Below are 19,312 nucleotides of genomic sequence, written 5' to 3'. Positions count from 1 at the left end.
GGCTTGGCTCCACTATGGGGTGGATCAATGTTGTGGCGATCGATCCACTGGGGGACAATTTAGCAGGTCTTGTGAAGACTCACTGGATCGACCCCGATTGCTCTCCCATTGACTCTGGTACTCCACCAGAATGAGATGAGTAAGGGGAGTCAACAGGAGAGTTTCTTCTGTAGACTCAGCGAAGTGTGGACCCAGCAATAAGTAGATCTAAGCTACATCTATTTGAGTGTCACTACTAACACAACTCAAATTATGTAGCTTCGATTGACCTGTTCCCTTAGTGTAAACTAGGCCATGTGCTCTGATTCAGAAAGTCCATAAGCACATGTTTAAGCATGTCTCCCTTCAGCTTCAGTGGGACATAACCATATGTTTAAAGTTAAACATGTATTTAAGTGCTGCCTCAGACAGAGATGCTTTTCTGAGCAGACACCTTATGTGCATAAAAAGGCCATGTCAGTAATTAAATGATGGTTTGGCTCCCCTGTACCGATAGTAAAATACTTTGAAATTGATTTTTCAGTGTAAGATGTAAGAGTGTGATTCAAATATTGCTTAGAATTACTGAATAAAAGGGAAAAGTTCACACTGCAACCATGGAGTCATGAGCAATAACCAGGGCTGGTTTGATACTCCAAAAACATTGACAGATATTTATTCAAATAAATGTTGTGATTTTGCTTCAATCAGATCCACAGCCCAACTCATCTGTTTTCCTAGAGACACTTGTGTCCATGTAATTATGTTGAAAACTTTGTCTGTTGAAAGGGAGAATGTCATGAATGCTCACTCAGATATAATATTTTGTCAGTACTCACACCAAAAATCTCCCCCGCCCCCGCCCCCACCCCACACACATGCACATAACTCTTTGGTCACCTAAATTACCTGGTCTTTAATTGCAACTCCTAAACTCACAAACACATACAGACACATTTTCAAGGATAGTCATTGTTGGTGAATGCCACAGTTATTGAGATCTCAATGTAAAAGACCTTGGGCCCAATTTTCCTAAGTTCTGAATACTTGCAGCTCCCCTTGACTTCAGCTGGAGTGATGGATCTTTTATTTCTGGAAATGAGGGATCGAGGGGACTGAAGTTGGGCACCAAAATCACTGGCCAGATCTGAAACTTTTGGGCATGGCGAATTACAACAGTGAATACCTAAAGCACCAGTCACCTCAGGGTACGTCCACACTGCAATGTATGCCCAGGATTTGAACTCATGCTCAAGTCAACTCAAGCCCCCTTCCATCTCCACATAAATTGCACTAACCAAGGGCTCAACGCCTGGGTCCGAGGACCCCACATTGATAGAAGGTCTAAGCCTGAGTCAAGCTAAGACCCAGGGGTTACATTTTTTATTGGTTTGCAGTGTAGATGCAGCCCCTCTGGACTCCTGCTCTGGGAGTCAGCCAAAAATATCCCGAAGGCTGAGTTTCTTTGTCCACACTGCACCACGAACAAAGAGCTAGAGTGGTCACATTTTGGAAGTGTGCCAGCAACTCTGGGATCTGGGTGGTTGAAATGGGGATCACATAATGCTGTGTAGATGCTGGAGCCCCAGTTTGGGATCCAGGATACAACAATCCCTAACCTGGGGTTACAAATGAGTGTAGATTCTCAAACCCGAGGTTAACAAACTCAGGCTTTGCAAATGTGAGTCCTACTAGCCCAGGGCTTACACTGCAGTGTAGACATGTCCTCAGAGAGCTCGTGAGTCACTGTGGTGTGGCTGTGTGTTCAGCACAATGGGGCTCTGGTCTCAGTTTGCACCTCCAGTCACGACTGTAAAAGTGAGAACATTGAACTACGGGCAAGTTTCAACCACCTGCCAGGCTCCTGCTAAGATTCTTTGATTTCATACGTATGACGCAGCAGAGCTCCCCTCAGGAAATGGAGAGATTGAACTAATCTGTGGAATCCCAGTCTAACCCCTAGGCCTGCTGCCTTTCAGACCCATGACACCCAGTCAAACATTTCCCTCTTTTTCATGTAATTTGTTCCCTTCTGCCTCTGTCTGCTGCCACCCCCTTTCTGCCCTCACCCATACACCGTTTGGTTTTATCTGAGCCCAAAACACAGCTCAGACCCAGGGCAGGGGACAGAGCAATTTTAAAGGCTGGGGAGCCTCCTGCATGGCCTAGAGAAGCAGCGGAATCCCAGAGCTGTGCAGGCAGAGGAAGGGGGCAAAGAACAGAGCCACACCCAGCTACCAGCACCAGCCGTCTTAACAGAAAGCATCACCCAGCCCATCGCACAGAACCATAAAACTAATCATACGGCATCAGACCAATGGTCCATCTAGCCAAGTGACCTGTCTTCCACAATGGCCAATGCCAGATGTTTCAGCGAGAATGAACAGAACAGGGCAATTATCCAGTGATCCATCCCCTGTCATCCACTCCCAGCTTCTGTCAGTCAGAGGTTTAGGGACATCTATAGCATGGGATTGCATCCCTGACCATCCTGGCTAATAGCTATTGATGGACCGATCCTCCAAGAACTTATCTAATTCTTTTAAAAACCCAGTTATACTTTTGGCCTCACAACATCCCCTGGCAATCATTGTCCTCTGCAGAGCTCTACTGCTGACAGTTAAAATTCTTCTTATACACCTCAAACATTGGCTTGTGTTTTAGGAACTGAATTCCAGACCCTAGGTTGTTATATACTTTCATTGAAGTCACTTGAAGTCAAAGGAGCTACACAAATGACAGCAAATGAGGATCTGACCCTGCAAATAAGGAGTTCTACTGATATATCTTATTTTTATTACTTCGTTTATCCAAGGGAAGGTCAAGAAGTGCCTTAAGCATGCTATATATGTGCCTGTGTGGGACAAAGCTTTCCAATCGGGTAAGGATCTTCAATTCTGCAGACAGAGGCATAAAATTCAGTGGCCGGAAGCTAAATAAACTCAGTCAAGATATGAGGTGCACCTTTTCTTCCTGAGGGTAATTAATTATTTAAACAAATTACTTATTACTGCAGTGGATGTTCCATCATGTAACATCTTAAAATCAAGGCGATATATCTTTCTAAATCATATATTATAGCTCGAAGAGAATTCATGGGCTCGATGGATAAATTAAGGGGTGAGGGACTTGTGCCTGTGTTATGAAGGAAATTCAACTAGATGAAGATATTATTCCTTTCAGCATGTTTAAGTCACTTTAAACAAATCTAGGAATCTGAGTCTCTTTATGTCTTCCCAACACATCTTGATCTCTGACCTATAATGATACAGAACAATAACCCTGTTATCTCTGTTCAGAATATGACATTTCTTTCAGCAGCTATTCGCACATCCCATAGCAGTGTGGAAGTGGAGACACTGAGCGAAAGCCTGGGCTTAACAAGGCACGTATAAATCTGGAATAACTTCACAGATTTCACTGGCTTAACGATGGCATAAGCGCCTGAGCCAAAGGTGCTGAACTCAATGACAGCTTTCCATTGACTTCAGATCAAGGCATAGAATTTGATGCACTACTTAACTCTTCCTTGTTGGGAAGAGTCAGCTCTGCCTATATCTCCTCCCATCCTGAACCAGGAACTGGGGGTCTTGCCAAGATGCTCCAATACAATGCAAGGTTCTCTTAGTCTCACTAACTGCAAGAAAAGAGAGTTCCCAAAGAACAGCAGCAAAAGGGTTAAGAAGAATAAACTTTAATTCTACAGACACAAAACTATACTTGTCTGCTAACAATGCCCATTGCAACTGACGTTCAAGGTATGTCTTCAGATGCTGGTATTTACATATTCCCAATATAGTTGATTATCGTCATTATGTTTATACCCAAGAGCATATCTAGTGTTGCAGCAGGTGAACGAATACTTTGATCAATACTGAGAGCAAAAGGCCAAACAGGAAGGAAGGGCCAGCACTCTGGGTGCTAGCCTGGAATTTAGAAGTCGAGTTAAATTCCTATCTCTGCCACAGATTTGCTGTGTGACCTTGGACAAGTCACTTAGCCCCTCATTTGAAATTCTGTAAAATGGGGTTAATAGCACTTCCTTATTTCACAGAGGTGTTCTGAGGACACAGTCATGAGAAGGCTGTGAGATACTCAATCGTTGCAGTATCTGGAGCCATATATGTCCTTTAAACACATTGCAAATACCTTACTTATGTTGGGGAATGCTGATCCACATGAGCTGTCCCATTCACTACTGCAGGAATAAGATGTCACCCCTCAATAAGAGTCCAGTGATGTGGCTCAGACAGATGTAGAAAATGGTTACCATTATCAATAAGAACATTCCTATAACCGAGCCATCGGGACGCCTTTGGTGTGGTGTGTGTGTGTCCTTTCTGATAGATATCACGCCTGACATTCATAGCACAGGACATTTTTGCATGAAAAGGAGATAGAAGGGAGGGGAGTTGAATTAGTAAAAGAATTGTTTCATACGAATTCCCAAAGGCCTGCCCCTTCCTTTCCTCTTCTGTGGCAAATATCCTAAACTCTGGATTGAGACATGAAAGATTCCATAGGCCAGATGCTTTGAAAATGATCCACTAGCTGATTCAGAAATGACCATTAAAAGAAAGAGAGACAAGCTATGGAATAAAGCTGTGGATAGAGGTGAAAGCATTTGAAGAAAATCAGGGCCCAGTTGTGACAGGGTGTGGCCAGACTGCAGTATTTTGTGGCTATACTGTGCTGGTGTAATGGCCCTGAGTACATTTAACATCATTACATAAGAACATAAGAACGGACATACTGGGTCAGACTAAAAGTCCATCTAGCCCAGTGTCCTGTCTTCCAACAGTAGCCAGTGCCAGGTGCCCAGAGGGAATGAACGGAAGAGGTAATCATCTAGTGATCCATCCTTTGTTGCTCATTCCCAGCTTCTGGCAAACAGAGGCAAGGGACACCATCCCTGGCCAGCCTGGCTAATAGCCATTGATGGACCAATCCTCCATGAATGTATCTAGTTCTTTTTTGAACCCTGTAATAGTCTTGGCTTTCACAATATCTTCTGGCAAGGAGTTCCACAGATTGACTGTGCATTGTGTGAAGAAATACTTCCTTTTATTTGTGTTAAACCTGCTGCCTATTCATTTCATTTGGTGACCCCTAGTTCTTGTGTTATGAGAAGTAGTAAACAACACTTCTTTATCTACTTTCTCTACACCAGTCATGATTTTATAGACCTCAATCATTTCTCCCCTTAGCTGTCTCTTTTTCAAGCTGAAAAGCTCCAGTCTTATTAATTTCTCTTCATATGGAAGCCGTTCCATACCCCTAATCATTTTTGTTGCCCTTTTCTGAATCTTTTTCAATTCCAATATGTCTTTTTTGAGATGGGGCGACCACATCTGCACACAGTATTCAAGATGTGGGCATACCATGGATTAATAGAGAGGCAAGATGATATTTTCTGTCCTATTATCTATCCCTTTTTTAATTATTCCCACCAGTCTGTCCTGTTTTTGGACTGCCACTTCACATTGAGTGGATGTTTTCAGAGAACTGTCCACAATGACTCCGAGATCACTTCCTTGAGTGGTAACAGCTAACTTAGACCCCATCATTCTCATCACTGATTCTCAAGGGTCTGTAACAGTGTGGCGGAGAGCATGACTTGGTCCCTGGCATGCAGCATCCCTGCTCCCACAGTGGTACCTGCCATGTTCCATTCTCTTTGCCAGCCCAGGGTGCCATTTGCAATGTACAATGTTGGTTTTCCAATTTATTTGAACTCTGGGAACATGACCTTGTGTCTGTGAAACTTCGCAGCCCAATTAAATGTGTCTTATGAATGGTTCTGAACAGTCACCTTCCGACCGGTTGGAGTCTAGAACTTGAAACATCAGGAAAGCTGGTGGGTGCACAAATTCAGGGTCCCCATTTAGCCCTGTTGTGCAGCAGTCTCCTCCCAAACCCCACTCCTCCCCTGCTCATGACCTCCTCCCAAGCACCCCCTGGTGGCCTGAGTGGTCCTGCAGAACTCTGCCATCCATCTCTCCCTCCTCCAGGTTTTACAGCTGCACTTACAACAGATCGGTCTCGCCGGCCCTTCCAGCTGGGTTTTATTTATTTTCCAGAGACAACAAACCAAAAGGAGAAGAACAGCATAAGGCAAATTTGCTGCTGGCCTTAGTCTCTGCTCTCGGGGTCTTTCCTCCAAGGTTATTGCCAGATTCTGTCTCTAGCCCTCCTTGCTGCTCCTTCCTTTCTCTGCAGCTCCTGCAATTCTCTCAGCCACTTCCTCTTCTGCTCCCAGATGATCAGTAAGAGAATCCGCTGATCTGTGTTCAGGTGGGCCTTCTTAGCTGCTAGGGTTGGCTGAGCTCAGGCCTCCAGTCCTTAAAATGCCAAACCACCCCAGTACAGGGCTATTCACAGAGACAGGCCATAATCAGCAATCTTGTCCTTTTCTACATCACCTCCCTCCCTTTCTGCTTTACCAGTACAGCTAGCACCAATACCATGGGTGTTTCTTTCTCCCATTCCATTCTTCGTGTGTTTCCATATTGTTCCCTCGGCATGGAACATCCTCACCACACAACTTCCCCAATGCACCACCCTTTCTTCACTAATAAATAATAATAATTAAGTACAAATGACTTCAAAAGAAAGAGAGAAAAAGAAATTCCCAGTCCTCACACATGCTGGTTTCTCTGTATGTGTCCGTCTTCCTTAGATCATGAGGTCTTTGTATTAGGGAGTGTCTTTAGTTTTTCTGTCTTGTAAAGTACACACTATTGACACTAAACAGACAAATAATATGTCACAAACCAAAAAAGTACCCTTTGTCATAAAGGTTGGTCTCATCAGTGTTGTAAGCCTTAAAAAATAGAAAATACACAAAGGATTAAGAGGTTTCAAAGTCAAGCACTTTCAAGTTAGGAAATACCAGAATGAGCGTTGCCCACACAACATTAACTCTGCAATAAATGAGGCAGGGATCCTACAGACAACAGACTCCTGCACTACAGAGCCCCAGAGCAGAAAATCTTGTGCGCTGAATAAGGCAGGGTCCTGACGGGAAAAAAACAACATGGGATGATGTAATTAAAATCTGCATCATCACGCAAAGGCACAAGATGACTGAATTAAGGGTGCCAGGGCAACACTTATTTGGACATTTGCTAACCTGAGAATGCTAAAAGTTGTAACCTTTTAATCCTTTTTAAAACCTTGACTTTGTATATCCGAATTATTTGACAGCTTAATTTATTATTGAAAGCTAAACTAAGAAACATTAAATGAAGGGGTTTTGGTTTGTTAATTTCCTTCGTTTTTTTAATAGAAAGAAAAACTATTTTATAAGTGCTGTTTAAACAATGAACCTCTTAATCATCTGTTGTTTTCAGTATATATTTTATTGCCATTCTTATCTTTGTGAAGGTTCCTTTTCACCACTCAGTGCTATGTTGAACACGGTATTGAAAATAATTAAATTAAACTATATTAAAACAAAACTCATTTTATGCAACTTGAGTTTCCGTGAAAGTTTTAAGCTCCAATCCTCAATTTGTAAGAAGCAGATAAACAATATCCAAGAAAAAGAGCTGGATCTTTGCATATCACTTTCACCTAGCCCTTACTAAGGAAAGTAACAAACACTGGACCTTTGAGAAGAAACACTGTACAGTACCACAGTACAAACCCAAATGAGCGCAGCAGGCGGCTGCCCTGCTTATGCAAATCTGTACCTGTTTCATTACAAACTGCCTTTCTGTGATGATGTTCTGGTCATAAGGGGGCAATCAGTTGTCAAAGGTAGCTGTTGCCATGGCAGCCAGGGGCTAGTCATTCTCCCCAGGTGTGACAAGGAGCTGGAGGCAGGGAGCGCTGAGTGGTGGATTATCTCTGATGTCACAATGCTACTGCTCAGGCAGCACCAGTGGGCAGCAAATGTGCAGTGTGTGTGTGTGGGGGGGGGGGGGAACAGGATTTCCCAGTGCTCCTGTTTCCCCAAATTTCCTAAAGAAACCAACAACATAACACCGAATGCACAGTAGTGATTGTTCCAAACACATACTAATTAGTAGCTGAAATTTGATTCAAATTCCCCATGGCATGTTTAGAACTCAGTGTTCCAAAACAAGGAGAGACCTTGTAAAACAGAACATTTGGAGGCTCTGCTGTATTTGTGGTTGTGTTAAAATTGAATACTGCAACTTTAAATTTTGGACACGGTTCCTGGACCTACTTGCATGCTAGACAGCTCAGTGGGGGCTTAGCAGCAGTCAGTCAGCAGGTACCCAGTGAATTGTGCCTCTCTGTTACAAGCAGTAGCTTACATTCTCTCCCTCTGATTTTGGGGCTCTTGTGTGTTATTGTTCTTGCTGGAAGTTTGCAATGTCTTGCAAACTTCTCTGCTTGTGTGCCACAAAACCTAAAAGACGCAATCTCATTAAAAAATGAAATAAAATTCTGCAGCCAAAAGTCCTAACTTCCCCCATACTAATTTTCCCCTACTCTTACTCACACCTTCTTATCAACTGTTTGAAATGGGCCACCCTCATTACCACAACAAAAGTGATTTTTCCTTGCTTAGTATCCTACTCTTAATTCAATTGTCTCGTTAGACTGACCTCCCACTTGGTAAGGCAACACCCATCCTTTCATGTGCTGTGTATTTATACCTGCTACTGTATTTTTCACTCCATGCATGTGATGAAGTGGGTTCTAGTCCACGAAAGCTTATGCCCAAATAAACTTGTTAGTCTCTAAGGTGCCCCAAGGACTCCTCATTGTTTTTGCTGATACGGACTAACATGGCCACCACTCTGAAAAAAATTGAAAGTTTTCCAGGAGAACATTTGTTTTCAGCTGGGAAATGTTGATTCCTTGAAATTGACACATTCCTTGGGAACACATCCATCTCAATGACATTTTCTTTGGTGGGGGTCCCGACCAAAATGGGATCGTGGGGGAGTTCAGAGGTTGTTGTGGGGGGGTCACAGCATTGCCACGCTCACTTCCGTGCTGCCTTCAGACCTGGGCTCTGAGGGCAGCAGCCAAGAATCTTTCTGTAGTTAGATGAGGTTCTAAGATGTGTGAGTGGGTCCCTGCTTCTGAGAGCAGCTCAGCTGGGGGCTCCTACTTACTAGTCCCCTGGCAAATTAAGAAAAGGGCCAATTTGGGGTCATCCTTAAAAATGGACCCCTGAGCCCCAGTAGGAAGTGCAAGGGAAGCCCTGAGCCCCAGCTGCAGATGCCAGGCAGAAGCCCCGAGCCCAGGCACCCAGAGTGCGAGCAGGAGTGAGTAGGGGCATGAAAGTCCTGAGTTCAGCACCCCAGCCCTAGCTGCAACCACGGGGGTCAGAAGCCCTGAGCCCAGGCACCCAGAGATGTGACTGGAGCAGAAGTTGCCAAGGCCAAACCACTGAGCCCAACGCAGGGCTGATGCAGTGCACTCTCTTCTGCATGCCTCTGGTGCGTCTGATATCTCCAGCCCAGCAGACAAACAGCTAGGAGGACCCTACTGGGTTCTCCTGGCTTGGGGGATTCCAGGAGAGATCGGATTTCATGGGGCAGGACTACTTCGATCTAGCCAAGAAAGGCACAACAGGAACCAACGGCTGTCAGTTGAAGCCAGAGAAATTCAAATGAGATGTAAGGCACACATTTTTGACAGTGAGGGAGACTAAACCCTGGAACAAATTATCCAGGGAAGAGGTGGATTCTCTGTTTCCTGGTATACTCGCATCACAACTGGTTATCATTCTGGAAGGTGCCATGGCACCTTTTCGTGAATTACAAGTATTGGGCTTAATATGGTGTTAAGCGTGTGAAATTTCATAGCCGGTGAAATAGAGGCCGGATTAGGACATCAAATAGTTTCACAATCTATGTCTGTATGGAAAACCCAGTGTGGGGTGAAGAATAGCCTCTGCTATTTTACTGGGTGGCCTGCTTGCTCCCCAGAATCAATCATGAGCAAGTGGGGAGATCCAGGGTGCAGCTCAAACATGCATCCGGGCTGGCCAGGGGCAGACATCAGGCCTGCAAGGGAAAGGTGAGTGTGGCAGTGACTTCACAAAGGCCTTTGGCAGGAACTCAGCCTATTGGGCAAAGATGATGAGGCGGGTGTGACCCCACAGAGCTCCCTTGACAACAGCCAGGCAGGACAGGGATAAGGGGCAGGGGGAACCTCGGAGACCCCTGTAGCCTTGCTGCAGCAAGCCTCCATCTCGCGGTCTCTCGGTGAGGTCCAAGAGATGGTTGGTGTGGAGGAGATTCTCGGGATTGTTTTCATTACTGTGTTGATTTTGTGGAAAGAAATCATTGTCTGTGTAGAAGGTAAGAAAAAATATAGTCTCTAAGTAGAAGATGGGGGACTCTATCCTAGCAGATTCAAAGGCATTCCCACCCTCCCAGTGAAAAAGTTTTTCCTAATATCCAAGCCTTCCACACTGCAACTTGAGATCATTGCTCCTTGTTCTGTCGTCTGCCAGCTCTACGAATTTCGGGTTTAGCTCTACGAATCTAGGGTTGGCTGAGCTCAGGCCTCCAGTCCTTAAAATGCCAAACCACCCCAGTTCAGGGCTATTTACAGGGACAGGCCATAATCAAAAATCTAGGTCTTTTCTACATCACCTCCCACCCTCTCTGCTTTACCAGCTAGCACCAGTACCATGGGTTTCTTTCTCCCATTCCATTCCCTGTGTGTTTTCAAATTGCTTCCTCTGCATGGAACATCCTCACCATGCAAGTTCCCCAATGCACCACCCTTTCTTTTATAATACTAATGATTATTCATCAAAAGAAAAAGAAATTGCTAGTTCTTATATACCCTTCTTTCTTTGTATTTTTCAGTCTTCCTTCGACCAGAGGGTCTTTGAATTAGGGAGTGTCCTTACTTTTTCTGCCTTGTAAAGCACACACTGTTGATACTGGACAGATAAATAATGGATACATCATGCACACACCAAAAAAAAAAACCTTTGTCATAAAGGTTGGTCTTGTCAGTAAAGTAAGCCATAAAAATTAGGAAAGGCACAAAGAACCAAAAAGCTGCAAACTCAGGTTAGGAAATACCAGAATGAGCATTGCCCATGCAACATTAACTCTGCAATAAATGAGGCAGGGATCCTACAGACAACAGACTCCTTCAATACACAGCCCGAGAGCCAAAGATCATGTGTACTGAATAAGGAAGGGGTCCAGAGGGAAAAAAATAATATAGGATCATGTAATTAGTCTGCATCATCATGCAAAGGCACAAGAGGACTAAATTAAGGGTGCCAGGGCAACATTTATTTGGATATTTGCTAACCTGAGCATGCTAAACTTTGTAACCTTTTAATCCTTTTTAAAACCTTGACTTTGTATTTCTTAATTATGTATGGTTTCAGTTATTGATGAAAGCCAACTTAAGTAACGTTAAATGAAGGGGTTTTTGTTTGTTAATTTTTTTTAATAGAAAGAAAATATTTTATATATGTGCTATTTAAACAATGAAGCTCTTACTCAAGTGTTGTTTTCAGTATATATTTTATTGCCATTCTTATCTTTGTGAAAATCCCTGTTTCACCACTCAATGCTGTGTTGATCACAGTATAGAAAGTGAGTAAATTAAACTGTATTAAAAAAACCCCTCATTTTATGCAACTTCAGTTTCAGTGAAAATTCTAAGCTATAATCGTCAATTTGTAAGAAGCAGATAAACAATATCCAAGAAGAAGAGCTGGAATTTTGCATCTTATTTTCAGTGAGCCCTTACTAAGTAAAGTCGCAAACAATTGTCCTTTGAGAAGAAACACTGTACCATACCACAGTACAAACCCAAATGAGCACAGCAGGAGGCTGTCCTGCTTACCCAAATCTGGTCCTGTTTCATTACAAACTGCCTTTCTGTGATGATGTTCTGGTCATAAGGGGACAAGCAGTTGTCACAGGTAGCTGTTGCCGTGGCAGCCAGGGGCTAGTCATTCTCCCCAGGTGTGACAAGGAGCTGGAGGCAGGGAGCGCTGAGTGGTGGATTATCTCTGATGTCACAATGCTACTGCTCAGGCAGCACCAGTGCGCAGCAAATGTGCATGGGGGGAGGGGCGGGGAAACAGGTTTTCCCAGTGCTCCTGGTTTCGCTAATTTCTTAAAGAAACCAACAACACAGAAAACACATTAATGGTGATTCCACACACATGCTAATTAGTAGCAGAAATTTGATTCAAATTCCCCATGGCATGTTTCGAAACCAGTGTTCCAAAACAAGGAGAGACCTTGTAAAACAGAAAATGTTCATGCTCTGGTGTATTTGTGATTGTGTTGAAATTGTGAGTTTAAATTTGGGGCATGGTTCCTGGATCTGCTTGCATGTTGGAGAGCTCAGTAGGGCAGCACGCAATCAGGGCGTAGTAGCAGTCAGTCAGCAGGTAGCCAGTGAGTTGTGCCTCTCTGTTATAGTCAGCAGCCTACATTCTCTCTCTCTGATTTTTGGGTTCTTACATGTTATTGTTCTGGCTCCTGAGAAACAAATTAGCGAGACATTGTGAACTTCCAGCAAGAGTATTTTATGTTTTCTCTAACTTCTCTGCTTGTGTGCCACATAACATAAAAGACACAATCCTGTAAAAAATGAAATAAAATTCTGAAGCCAAATGTAGTTTTGAAACAAAAAAATTGAACCATTTCATTCTGAAAATATTGATCTTCCTGAAGCACTTCACTTTTCCTTTCCCTTTCACAGGGAGAAGCCTAAATTAGGTTTCCCTAAATCCATGATTGGAATACTCAAACATTTCCCCTCTTTTTCATGCAATTTGCTCCCTTCTGCCTCTGGCTGCTGCTACCCCTTTTCTGCCCTCACCCAAACACAGTGGAGATTTTATCTTGCTCCCTTGCCGCAATACAGCTCAGACCCAGGGCAGGGGAGCCAGCTGCGTGGCCTACCGAAGCAGCGGTATCCTAGAGCTGAGAACTGTGCAGGCAGAGGAAGAGGGCAAAAAATAGAGCCACCCCCAGCTACCAGCACCAGCCATCTTAAGAAAAAGCATCACTCAGCCCATGTTAGAATCACAGAATTGGAAGGGACCTTGAGATGTCATCAAGTCCAGCTCCCTGAGCTCATAGCAGGAGCAAGCACCACCAAGAACATCCCTGACAGGTGTTTGTCTAACCTGCTCTGAAAAATCTCCAACGATGGAGATTCCAGAACCCCCCAGGCAGTTTATTCCAGGGCTTAACCACCCTGACCGTTAGGAATTATTTTCTAACGTCCAACCTAAACCTCCCTTGCTGAAATTTAAACCCACTGTTTCTTGTCCTACCATCAGAGGTTAAGGAGAATAATTTCTTCTCCTTCCTCCTTGTAACAACCTTTTAAGTATTTGAAAACTGTTAACATGTCCCCTCTCAGTCTTCTCTTTTCCAGACTAAACAAACCGAATTCTTTCAATCTTCCCTCATAGGTCATGTTTTCTTGACCTTTAATCATTTTTGTTGCTCTTCTCTGGACTCTCTCCAATTTGTCCCCATGTTTCCTGAAATGTAGTGCCCAGAACTGGACATAATACATGGTACAGTTGAGGTCTTATCAGAGCTTTGTAGAGTGGAAGCATTACTTCTTGTGGCTTGCTTACAACACTCCTGCTAATGGTGGATTGTCTGTCACTTGAAGTCTTCCCAACTGGATACCTAGCTAAATGATGTGTTAGAGCTAAAATAATAATAATAATAATAATAATAAAATTGAGCTTGATACAGAAATTATTGGACAAGGTTTTGTTATGCGGGAGGTCAGATTAGATGATCATATTGTCCTCTTCTGGACTTAAAATGTATGAAAAATCAATTTTACCCCATGAGGAGTGGTAAACTCTGCTCTGTGTGGATGCCAAGCCTTACAATTAGTGCTTTACAAAGTTAAAGTTGTTTGATTGCTGTAACTGTGCTCTTTCCATAGTTTAACATGTCTGGATTTCTTTTAAGCTTAACTTTGACACTGAATTCACCGACTCCTCCATACGGAAAGACAGACTTAGCCATTCATTTTCAGTTACACTGCCCCTGAGACCTCTTTTGTGGCTTAGCAAAACAGTGAGAGCTTTCTGTAAAACTAAGCAAAGAATAATAAAGAAAGCTACTTAGCACGTTCATCGTTTGGAGGTAAGATAGGGCACCACGGAGGGCATTGTAATGAGCCCCTCTATGCCTGGCTTGAGACTATAATTGAAGGTGTAACGTACTTCGGAGACTTGATCCCTAAATGCCACAGAAATGAATATATAAGGTTTGTGGTGCCTTAACATGTTCCTTAGGGATGAAGAGTGAGTGAACACTTTCGTCCACCAGCAGCTATGATTCAATACCTCTTTCCTTCAGTGGAGGTGGGATAACTATTTTTCTTCCCTTCTGATTCCTAGACATAACTTTTCATTTTCTCCATTTACTTAGACGTGTGATGTTAGTGTAGTCAACCTTTTGGCAACTTGAGGCAGACATTGTTTGTTGTTCATTTTTTCTGTCTCAGGATAAATAACAGTGAAAACGGACATGGTTCGTGAAAAAGAGCCTGAAAGGTCCAGGTGGATACGAGGTAAGAATCCAGTATTGTACATAGAGATGCCTCTGAGTTACACGCTTCAGAGATCTGGAATCAGATTCAGATCCAACTTCTGTAACCTTTGATGATTTTCAGATTCTGGGCTTTGGTTACAGCCAATTATAGAGATAAGTCAGGGTTGTAAAACTTGTATTTATTATTGTTGTGTTATCAGTTAGAGATCAGAGCCCCCACTGTACTGGGTTCACCAAAAACACATAGTAAGAGATAGTTCCTGCCCTCAAGAGCTTATAGGCTAACAAACAAGACAGAAGAGTGTGGGTGAAAGGAAGGTTTATTATCCAAATTTAATAAAGAGGGAACTGAGGCAAAGAGGAAATCTTTGTCCGAAATCACACAGGTATTCTGTAGCAGAGCCAGGACTTAAAAGGCCGATCTCAGACTAATGCCCCTAGCGCCAGTCTGACCATTATCCAGTGTTGTGTATGGATGTGAGTGGGGGTGGGGGAGGGGGAGGGGGAGGACAGACACTTGGATCCAGTGGGTTGTGGTGTGGCCGATCTCTCACCATAAGGGGGAAATAACAATAATTATTTGCACTGCGGCAGCTCCAGACATCTTTGTGTTTGTTTGAAATGTGACCAGTGGGTAGCATTGGAAAGGCGGAGGTGGTAGATGACATTGCAATAGCAGAGGATCCTCAAGGTGTTGAGAGCCTGTGAAGGGCCTTGGATTGAAAACAAGCTGTTTGTGTGTGATGAAATGGGGAAGGGGGAGCCAGAAGAAGGAAGCAAATGGAGAAAGCCTCACTTTTGAGGTGTTACATAGTTTTGGCTTCATGTCTCTTCAGCCTTCTTTCTTCCTTCTTTCTCTCTTCCTCCCCATTCTTCTCACACTCCTTGTCTACACAGCAACTTCTCCGTTTATCTTATTCTCTCACCTGTGGCTTCCGGCATTCCCTGTATGCTACCTTTTCCAGGCATCCTGCCTCCCTCCTTCAGAGCCTTGCTTTGCACACAGCTTCCCATCGTCGCTTCTGTGCCAACATTATTCCTTCACCGTTTCCTGTCTACCTCATACTCCTGTGTCATGGCGAATGGCCCAGAGAGATGAAGGATCTGGCAGTGTGTACCACTAGTAGGTGTAAGCAGTTGGGACTGCAGACAAGTGGCCAGAAAGCTCCTAGAGCAAGGAAAGCATAGACCGAAGGCACAGTTGCCAATTCTCATGATATCTGGTGCTTCTCTTAAAGCCCCAGCTCCTTCAGCCATGTGATCACTTAAGAATCTCAGATTTTTTTAAGTATGTTTCTAGCCCTCAGAGTTGCTAAGAAAAGCTTGGAAACGTGACCCCCTTTATGGCCCAGAAACATTGTTCCATTGCAATTTGCTGACTGAATGAAATTGAAACATTTCTCGAAGACGGGCCAATTTCACTGCAGCACCACGGAATTGGGGAAACTCTGCCGACATGAGAATCCTGCCTGGTTTCTGCTAGTTCACCTGCCCAGCTCCTTGGCAACTTGACATGTGGCCTGCTAGCAACCAGAGTCCACGGCCTTGGAGCTGCTACACATGCCATTGCCCTGTGGGCTGGGTACACCCAAAATTTCCAGGGTCCATGGCTCCAGGGATCCATTCCCTTTTTCAGAGACTTTTCAAATACTGGGGGTTTGGTCCTAACCCAACAAATTCTGAAATAACAAAATCTTGCACAAAACAAAACCTTTCCCTGCCCTTCTCTCCGGACCACCCTTAGGTATAGGCAGCAAACACAGCTGAGTAGGGCACCTGAAAATTTGGGCCACCCCTGAGTCTTAATATCCACCTACCCACCTCTTCCTATCCCTGTTGCTGGTGGCTGCTGCAGCCTGGTGAGTCTTCCTCTGGAAGGGATCAACTGAACTTAAAAGTGAAAAAGCCTCCAGCCTGCCAGACCTATTAGCACAACATTGAAATTCTTAAAGAGCCATTAAAGTGGTAATGAAACCATTTAATGGGCATTTGCCAGCTCCTGGGTATGTACTGTCAGTTTCTGAATTTACTGACAAAAACAGTTGTGCATCACTGTAATATTTACTCAGAACATGTTAGTCTACCGGAGCTACGTTTAAAATCTGCTTTAAAAATATTTCATCAGTATGTTGCTGAAGATTATAAAATCACAACTCTAAAAAAATTGCTGTCATCCCCCTAAGGCTGCCATTGGGCACAGGGTTTAAAAATACTTCTTAGGACCCCATATATCCTAAAGATGGATCTACCCTTTCTAAACCCTTTCTGTATTATTTTAAAATGATCTCAAGATTTTAAGCCAATCGCATGATTTTTGGAAGCCTGGTTCCTGGTTTTCAAACGCTTGGGATTAGCAACAGAGGATATGTTATGAAGCAGCAGTAACCAAGTGACTGGGACACAACTGAGATGCTGTAGTCATCTAAAAGGGTTATCTGGGAGGAGTCTGAACCCAGAGAATAGGATCCCAAGTACGAGAGCTTTCTAACTTACCCTTAGTGAGCAGACAATATAAAGTGAACTCATAACTCATGCAGGTATATTTCATTGGGGAAAATTTGTAAGAATGTGCTTGAATTTGGAAATTCCCCAAGGGGAACTGGATGCCTAATTCCAGTCAATTTTATGGAGACTGGGATGTCAAAATCTCCTAGACAGCTTTGAAAATCCCAGTCCTCATGAAAAGGGAGTGTAAATCAAAAAGTCCATCTCAACTTTTCCCAGACATCAGGGTGGCTGGTTTCCTGTAAGATATTCACTACCCACTCTCAAGCCCGGTGGTGTCATTCAGATTTAATTCATGCCATGAAATTTCCTTCTTCCACGCTGCTTTCTCTTGTTATCCCGGCAGGTATGGTTTCATGTACCCCTGTATAAATGGCTGAGGGCAATCACAGCATGGTGACCCAGTTCATCCTCCTGGGGTTGACGGATCGTGAGGAGCTGCAGATACCCCTCTTTGCGGTGTTTCTGGTGATCTATATTCTTACGCTGGTGGGGAATCTTGGGATGATCATGTTGATCAGGGTTGATCCCCGACTCCATACCCCCATGTACTTCTTCCTCAGTAACCTGTCTGTCATTGACCTTTGCTATTCCTCAGTCTTCGCTCCGAGGATGCTGGTGAATTTCTTAGTGGGGAGTAAAAGCATTTCTTACTCTGCCTGTATTGCCCAACACTTCTCCTTTGTTTTTTTTGTGACCACAGAAGGGTTCCTGCTGGCCGTGATGGCATACGACCGCTATGTAGCCATCTGTAACCCTCTGCTGTACACGGCTGTTATGTCTAAGAGAATCTGTTTTCGTCTAGTGGCTGGCTCATATGTAGGGGGGCTCGTGAACTCACTGACCCACACATGTGGCTTGCTGAGGTTGTCGTTCTGTGGGCCGAAATCATCAATGATCATCAATCATTACTTTTGTGACACTAACCCATTGCTGAAGCTCGCCTGCTCTGATAACCACATCAATGAGATTTTGCTCGTAATGTTCTCTGGGGTTATTGCCATGTCCACCCTCCTGACTGTCATCATCTCTTATCTGTACATCCTCTTCTCTATCCTAAGGATTCGCTCCGCCACGGGCAGGCAGAAAGCCTTCTCCACCTGTGCCTCTCATCTGACAGCTGTCACCATGTTCTATGGACCTGTAAGCTTAAGCCACATGCAACCCAGTTCCACCTACTCGCTGGAACAGGAGAAAATCTCTGCTGTGTTTTATACCCTGGTGGTCCCCATGCTGAACCCCCTTATTTACAGCCTGAGGAACAAGGAGGTTAAGGATGCTCTTAAGAGGGTGATAGACTGGAAAAACATTCTCAGCTAATTTGTTCACCATGGCGATCCCAGTCTATTGAGAAAAAACAATTGGAAGAAGGAGAGGAGTATCGTCTATGTGTCACTGCCTTCATTTGTGTATCTCAAATGTTGTACAGGAATTAAATGAACCTCAAAGAACTGATGTAGCATGTGGAAATTATGTTTTTCAATTGCTTTAGAGGAACAATGTTACCTAATGTCCTGTCATTATGTGGCTGTTGCAACAGACACCCTTCCTTGTTTCTTGACCATGAATCTATTTGAAATGCTGCCCTGCAAGGTTATCTGAGATTTAAAATAAAATAAAACTTGCCTCCAACTTTAATTTCTTCATGTGTTGCTATGATTAATACTCAGTATGTAACTTGCACTTTGAAAATTCAATACTTTTACTCTCTTTAGCGTCTGGGCCTCATAAGCGCTTTGTGAGCCTGACACAATTAATCTCTATCCCCCTTATAACAGCCCTTAACGTAGTTGAAGCCTATCAGGTCCCTCCTCAGTCGTCTTGTCTCAAAAGAAGACATGCCCATTTTTTTAAAACCTTTCCTAATAAATCAAATTTTGTAAACCCTTTTTGTCATTTTTGTTGGTCCCCTCTGGACTCTCTCCTATTTGCCCACATCTTTTCTAAAGTGTGACTCCCAAACCTAGACACAGAACTTCAGCTGCAGACTCACCAGTGCCAAGTACAGCCAAACAGTTACTGCCCTGGTCTTACATACAACACTCATGGTAATACACCCCAGACAGCCTTTTTCAGAACTGCATCTCATTGTTGGCTGATACTCAACTTGTGATCCGCTTGAACTCTCAGATCCATCTCAGCAGCGCTTCTCCCTAGCTGGTTATTCCCCACATTGTATTTGTGCATTTGATTTTTCCTTCCAGAGTGAAGTACTTTGCACTTGTCTTTATATTGATCACATCTATACTCAGACCAGTCCTATATACATCTATTCTCAACAGTGCTATCATATATACTTAGGCTTGGAAGGAATAGACTTT

At 43.7% G+C, this 19,312-nt stretch overlaps 1 protein-coding gene across 1 annotated transcript; it reads left to right on the top strand.

Moving 5' to 3' along the window:
* The first annotated feature begins 12,538 nt into the window (after positions 1-12,538).
* LOC144930697 (olfactory receptor 5J3-like) lies at positions 12,539-18,311 on the top strand. Its single transcript, XM_078853477.1, has 2 exons — positions 12,539-12,550; positions 17,382-18,311. Exon 2 carries the CDS (start codon positions 17,385-17,387, stop codon positions 18,309-18,311), a length of 927 nt encoding a protein of 308 aa, XP_078709603.1. The 5' UTR covers positions 12,539-12,550; positions 17,382-17,384.
* The last annotated feature ends 1,001 nt before the right edge of the window (positions 18,312-19,312 follow it).

This window comes from Lepidochelys kempii, chromosome 6 (assembly GCF_965140285.1).
Source record: "Lepidochelys kempii isolate rLepKem1 chromosome 6, rLepKem1.hap1, whole genome shotgun sequence".
Taxonomy (NCBI): Eukaryota; Metazoa; Chordata; order Testudines; family Cheloniidae; genus Lepidochelys; species Lepidochelys kempii.
The sequence above is the reverse complement of the archived record's forward strand: the minus strand, read 5'-3'. Positions and strand labels throughout refer to the sequence as shown.